Genomic DNA, 7,348 nt, shown 5'->3' on the forward strand with positions numbered 1-7,348 from the left:
TTTTTGTTCAACTCATACAAAAGACAATATATATTTTTTATTTTTAAAATCACGTCTAATCACATGTTCGTGATTTGATAGTAATGATGATAAAATGATGCACATGTGAAGTGTAAATGACAATATTTATGATCAAAAAGACAATTTGATGAATTATTTCTCAAATTGACCAAACTTGTGAATGTTATGAGTAAAATTGCTTTTGGCTGCCAACGTTAGGAGTATAATTGCACCATTTTAGACGTTAATGGTAAAGTTTATCCTAGCTATAAAATAAAAAATGTGTTACACAAATTAATAAGAATAATCTATATAAAAAATTAAAAATAAAAAATTTATTGAACGCAACAAAATCTTGTTCTTCCGGTAATTGTGTTGTAGAAATATAAATAATGTTAAATAATAAACATGTTTTGTGGAAATAAGAAAGATAATTTTATCAATAACAAATAACTACAAACAATTGTTTATGAAAAACTCCAAAATGCTGCAGTTTCCAGAAAAAAATGTTAAATATTGTGGTTATATAAATCGAACCAAACGCTATATTTTCTACGGTTTTGATTGAAACGCTAAACGCTCATTCGAAAAGCTGAAACAAACACCCCTTACAATAAATGTTAAGCTACTTCATAATATTGAGCATATTCTTGAGCTATATGTAATGGAATCCAATTTGTGGGAATACAATTAAGAAAACATGCGATTGAAGAAGAGAAAATCACATGTTTTGATATTGGAAAGAAGATTTTGATGCTTTAACTAACTTTGCCTCTAGACGTCAATTTAACATTTCCATTTCAAGGAAGGCAATAATATCCCTTCCGTATTTACTTTAGTATAACAATAAATGAAAATCATATGGTGACATATTATAAATATGCTTGCTTTTTAATCACGGCCAACAGTCCCGTTCAAATGGACCTTAGGGACTAAATTGTATTTGGACCTTCACCGTTAGATTAAGCTCTAACATAATCGTGTGGTGTTAAAATTAGCCAATTAAATATTATTTAACTAATTTTTTTTTCTTTTTAATAAATTAATCTAATAAATTATTCCTAAAAATAAGCATCCCTCGAGACAGAAAAGAACGAACCTGAAGAGAGAGAGAGAGGAGGATGAATGCTTTGGAGAGAGAAACCACCATTTTTCATCGCTTGGATGACAATCTCGTTGTGAACCAGCGGATCTCACTTATATCGCTGGTTTCTCTCGAAAGCTTTTCTAGAATTTCAAAACCTTTTTCTGTCGAAAAATTGCAGAGGAAAAATTGTTCAATATGTTGAATCTGCTGGAGAATTTTTTTTTCAGAAAAAACATCCGATGATTCCTCAATGGAATTTCTCTGCGCTTTTTTTGAGAGCAATGAAATTTCTCAATATTAATTTATTTTGAGACAAGTAACAATGAAAATTGATTTAAACATGAACAAGAAATAATCATGTCTTCTGGAAAAGGATATGCCTAAAATAATCATATCTGGGATGAAAAATGACGGTTTCTCTTTCCAAAGCATTCATCCTCCTCATCTCTCTCTCTCTTCAGGTTCGTTCTTTTTTGTCAAGGGATGCTTATTTTTAGAAATAATTTATTAGATTAATATATTAAAAAGAAAAAACAATTAGTTAAATAATATTTAATTGGCTAATTTTAACACCACATGATTATGTTAGAGCTTAATCTAACGGTGAAGGTCCAAATACAATTTGGTCCTTAGGGTCCATTTGAGCGGGAATATGTAACCAGTATATGTAGTGTTCGAATAAGTATTTAATAATGTATGCTTGCTTGTATCGTAATGTACAACAAATAGTTTTAAATTATTGTTTAATTTACAAAACCAGAAAATTCACTTATGAAGAAATTTAACACATAATGCAATTGATTGAAAAATATTTTTTTAAAAATAAAATCCATTAGATAATAATAGTGAGGAAATCAAATAAAAAAAACCTTACAAGTCTAAAACAAGTTATTTATTTAAAATTGAATTACGGGAGCAGTTAAGTTTTGGTGCAGTTGACAATTGGAATTTAGCAGGCAGCCGCAGCCCCATGCTATGATATCGCCATCCTTTTATTACTTATTTATTGTAAAGCAATCAAAGCTCGCACAACTTCAGATCTAAATTCTCACTTGTCTTTTTCTTTTACTTCCAGAATTCAATGGATCAAACGCTTCTAGATGGACTTCTAAATCTCAAATCCTCCCCAATTTCTCTTCTTCTTCTTTCTGTTATCTTCATTATTGTGCTCAATCTCATAATCTCTCTATTATGGAAACGGCGATCTCTTCCTCCAGGTCCGACGCCATGGCCACTGATCGGGAACATTCTTCAATTAGAAAAGAAATTGCATATCTCAATGGCTAACTTAGCCAAATCTTATGGCCCTCTAATTTCATTAAAACTCGGAACTCAAGTTGTTATCGTCGCATCCTCACCTTCTGCAGCTGCTGAAATTCTCAAAAATCACGATCGTTTGCTTTCTGCCAGATTCGTACGGAAATCGATTCCCTGCGGCAGCGATGATCTTGAACGTATAGCTCTTGTTTGGAACCCGACGTGTTCCGATCAATGGAAGTTTCTGAGAACTTTGAGCAGAACAGAGCTATTTTCTGTGAAAGCGATTGAATCTCAAGCTAGCCTGAGAGAAAAGAAATTGACGGAGATGATTGAGTTTTTGAGATCCAAACAAGGAGAAGTAGTGAATATTGGAGAGGTAGTGTTTGCTACTGTTTTCAACACTTTGTCTAATCTTTTATTTTCAAAGGATTTAATTGGTTTGGAAGATGAAGGAAAAGCTACTGGAGTGAAAGGTACAATATGGAAGCTGATGGAGATGGCGATGACTCCAAATATTGCTGAATTTTATCCTATTTTAGAGGCGTTGGATCTTCAGGGTCTGAAAAGAAACGCATCGTCTTGCCTCAAAGAACTGTTTGGAGTCTGGGAAATTTACATAAAGGAGAGAAGAGAAAGTCCTGCTCAAAATACTGATTTCTTGGATGTATTTCTTGCCAACGGCTTCGATGATCATCAAATCAATTGGTTAGCTATGGTAAGTTTAATAACTCCAATTTTAGTATCAAAATTTTGTTATCTTATATACGTAATACTTGAATATAAAACTCGGTTAATAGAATATTACTCATTTCATCTTATATAGTATGTTTTGAAGTTAAGATGAAATAATTATTAACTAGAGTTTTATTCTAAAAGGTGATTTTTCTTGTCATTGTTGATTTAATTTGATTTAAAAAAACGAGAAGTATAATGTGTTGAAATGAAAGATTATGACTCAATACATCATAATAACAATGATCAAGGCTTCGAAATGTTTTTTTTAACCTTTCATATAACCTATGGTGTAAATATAAATGTTAGAAAAATGATAAACATGTCAACTTTCAATCAGGTTCTCTCATGTTGTCGTGTTAGAGATTATCACCCCTAATCTCTAGTCTTTTGTTAAGCCAAAGTTGTTGCTAATATAATTTGATTTTTCTAGGAGTTTTTAAGTGCAGGAACAGATACTACCACCACGACAATAGAGTGGGCAATGGCAGAACTTGTTAGGAACAAACAAGCTATGGAAAAACTCGAACAAGAGCTAGAAAGAGAAATCAACAATAAAACAATCAATGAGTCTCATGTTTCACAACTTCCATATTTGAATGCATGTATAAAGGAAACATTGAGAATACATCCTCCAGCTCCATTTCTACTCCCACACAAAGCTCTCGAGCCTTGTGAAATTATGAACTACACCATACCAAAAAATGCTCAATTACTAGTGAATGTTTGGGCAATAGGAAGAGATTCCTCAACTTGGGAAGATCCGTTGTCATTTAAGCCTGAAAGATTTCTTACAACTGTTGCAGATTTTAAAGGTCATGATTTTAGACTCTTACCATTTGGTTCAGGAAGAAGGATTTGCCCTGGATTGCCTATGGCTACACGACAACTACCATTAATTTTGGGGTATTTGATACGTTGTTTTCATTGGTCTCTTCCTAATGGTGAGAATCTGAATAATTTAGATATGTCTGAAAAATTTGGCATAACTTTGCAGAAGGAGCAACCTCTTTATGTTATCCCTACGGAAAAACTCTAAATTTAAGAAGAGTGATACTTTATTGTGTTATTATATCAGTAGTGAGTAGTTTATATAAATTTAATTAGGTAGCAATAATTTGTTGGTTAACTTCTTTTAGATGTAATAGTTGAAATAGACCATCATCATTATTATTATTATTATTAGTTAAAAAATGTTTTGTGGTTTCACATTTTAACACGTGGGAATTACCTCCATGTGGATTCATATTTATCTAACTAAAGTTATTAAGGTAAATAGAAATTCCAACTATCTACAAAGATAGAATCATATTCTAACTAAGACTCCGTTTGTTTGAAGAATTCTAGAAAATTTTATACAGGGAAAAAATTGTGCAGGAAAATAAAATATTTTTCTCTGTTTGGCAACAACACTAGAAAATATTTTTCGGTGTTTGGCTACAACACTGAAAAATATTTTCCAACCACTAAAAACGTAAAAAAACACAAAAAAACGTGAAAATTTGTTGAAAACACAAAAAGTGGAAAAATGCGAAAATCACGAAAAGTAAAAAAAATTAAAAACATGGAAAAAAGTGGAAAAACACGAAAATGTGAAAAAAAAAATTAATGTTAAAAACACGAAAAACGTTTTTTTCACATTTTTGGCATTTTTTGTATGTTTTCTCATGTTATTAATGTTATTGTGTTTTTTTTTATTTTTTCGTGTTTTCACGTTTAGTTTTTCGGTTTTTTTCGCGTTTTTTATTTTTCTCACTTTGTTACTTTTTCGTGTTATTCACGTTTTTGTGTTTTTTACGTTTTCGTGTTTTGTTTGCATTTTTCGTCTTTTCATGTTTATCGCGTTTTTCACTTATTGTCACGTTTTTGTGTTTTAGCATTTTTCGTGTTTTTCGTATTTTTTCACGTTTTCGTGTTTTTTGTATTTTTCATGTTTTTGTATAATTCGTGTTTTCTCACTTTTTCGCGTTGTTCATGTTTTGTACTTTTTCAAGTGTTTTTTTTTTGCGTTTTTGTGTTTTTCACGTTTGTTCACCTTTTCATGTTTTTGCGGGTTTTTCATATTCTCATGTTTTGTAACGTTTTCACGTTATTCATATTTTTTCGTGTTTCATATTTTTGTATCTTTACATTTTTTAACGTTTTTCCCATTTTTCTCTAAACGCGTATTTTTGAGGAAAATGTTTTACCCTAAAACATTTTCCCTTATTTCTTCCTTCATTTTCCATTGACTTGCAACTTATTTTCCTTTGACTTATTTTCCTGCTCAAACAAACACTGGAAATTGGAAAAATATTTTCCTGCAGAATATTTTTCCCCAAACAAACAGGGCCTAAGAGTTAGAATTATAATTCATTGAGATTTACCGTATCTGACTATGATTAGAAATAGTCATTATTTTCCACTATAAATAGAGCATCAGTCAACCATAATAAAAAAAAAAGGATGGACACGCCTATTCTCGCTTTCTCTGTCTCTCTCAACGTTCTTTCTTAATTCATGGAATCATCGCCATCTCCTTCCAATTAACATTACCGTAGGAGATGTGTAACCGGTAATACAAGATTGCGATTCAATTCTTTCGCTCCAACAACTCAACATGATTTTACACTCCAAGAGGTAACCCGATATACTCGTATTTGATATCCGAATCATATAGAGTAATTCCTTCATTGGTATCAGAGCCACAGATTTCGTGTTATGTTAGTTGTAAGAACCACGTCTTAGATCAAAACGATGTTCTTGACTTACGTATAATTAATATATATGTTATGAGTAATTAATTACGCTTAAAAATGTGTTTTTGGACTGTTTATTCATAAAAAACGGGAGTAAAATCGTGAAATGCACAAAAGATTTGCAGTTTATGGTTTTTTTACTGTTTCAGTCTCACTATAGAGTATGTGATGCACAAATCCAATTTTCTGCTCATCATTTTGAAAAACGAACCACACTAACGTGATAGGAGCACTAAAAAAACCCTACATTGAAAAAAATAGAGTTGAAAAACGCCGGTAAGGTGGCACGAGGACCCCATACACCACCTTCGGATACGACGTTCACATAAATGCCTGATGCACGCGCCCATATGTTGTGCAACGGTTGGTACGTTGCGCGATGGATTATGTGATTCAATAAAACAACGATGCATGCGCATGTGTGGCGACTCCCTAGAGCTTTTCGACCTCCATTTTTCGGAATTTTTAATGAATTATATTCAGTTTTTTTATGAAGAGAATATTTATTTTTTATTTTTCTAACATTCTAAAATTATTTAAAATTTTCATAAACCGTTTTTAAATATCTAGAAATTACAGAAAATTCTTAATAAAATTGAAGAAAGTTTTAAAAATAATTTGGAAGATAATAGAATTAACTGGAATGTGTTTCAATATTAACTAAAAATATTGGTATACATACTTTAATGATTTTATATTTACTTATAATAGTTATGTCTGTTATGATTTGTGTTCCGAATATTTTAGAGCAATTTATGATCAACTTGAATTGATCAAAATATGTTTCGATTATTAAAGATATTTATATGAAATTTGAACTTTGTCCTAATTTTTTTAGTTAAAATATTGGTATATTTAATTAAAATGGTTATTCCGATTTGAGAAGCGCCGCAACCCTCGCCGACTAGGTTCCGATGTCTCCTGCTATGGTTCCGGCCGCCACCATGGCTGCCTCGGAATCGGCGTTCTCTATTGCTCATCTTTTCTCCCGTGAGGCCTTTACTAAATACAGCCGGCCGCCTGTTACACCCATTCCCAACGATTGCATCTCTCGGCTCTCCAGCAAGGATTCATTCTCCTCGGCGATGGCTTCATCGCCCCTTCCTTCTCGTCCTCCTCTCAAATCCTTCGTCGCCGATGTCATAGGGCCAGACGATTCAGTACCAGTGCCGGACAAGCCCATGATTTCAGAAGAGGGGTTTTTTTAAAGCTATTAAGGTCCAACAATCAATCTACAATGAGCGGATTCAAGCTTGCCAACACTCGGTAATCGGCAGAATCACCTTGTCCAAGGGTGAAAAGCCTTGGAAGCATCAGGATTTGAAGCTCAAATTGAAACAGATTTGGGGATTGGCAGTGGATTGGAAGCTCATTTCTCTAGGACGCAGTTTCTATCACATTATAATGCCTAATGCTGAGGTTATCAGAACGATTTGGGGTCAATGGGCAATTCCTTTACGCCCTGGTATCATGAGATTTATCCCCTGGTCACCCAGATTTGATCCGAAAGCTCATAAGTCCACATCAGCTC

The 7,348-nt window shown here is 32.7% G+C and overlaps 1 protein-coding gene across 1 annotated transcript; it reads left to right on the forward strand.

Moving 5' to 3' along the window:
* The first annotated feature begins 2,012 nt into the window (after nt 1-2,012).
* Nucleotides 2,013-4,282, forward strand: LOC136225904 (probable (S)-N-methylcoclaurine 3'-hydroxylase isozyme 2). The gene is made up of 2 exons (XM_066014065.1): nt 2,013-3,062; nt 3,513-4,282. The coding sequence occupies exons 1-2, from the start codon at nt 2,169-2,171 to the stop codon at nt 4,116-4,118; spliced, it is 1,500 nt and encodes a 499-aa protein (XP_065870137.1). The 5' UTR covers nt 2,013-2,168; the 3' UTR covers nt 4,119-4,282.
* The last annotated feature ends 3,066 nt before the right edge of the window (nt 4,283-7,348 follow it).

The sequence above is a fragment of the Euphorbia lathyris genome, chromosome 1, assembly GCF_963576675.1.
Source record: "Euphorbia lathyris chromosome 1, ddEupLath1.1, whole genome shotgun sequence".
Taxonomy (NCBI): domain Eukaryota; kingdom Viridiplantae; phylum Streptophyta; class Magnoliopsida; order Malpighiales; family Euphorbiaceae; genus Euphorbia; species Euphorbia lathyris.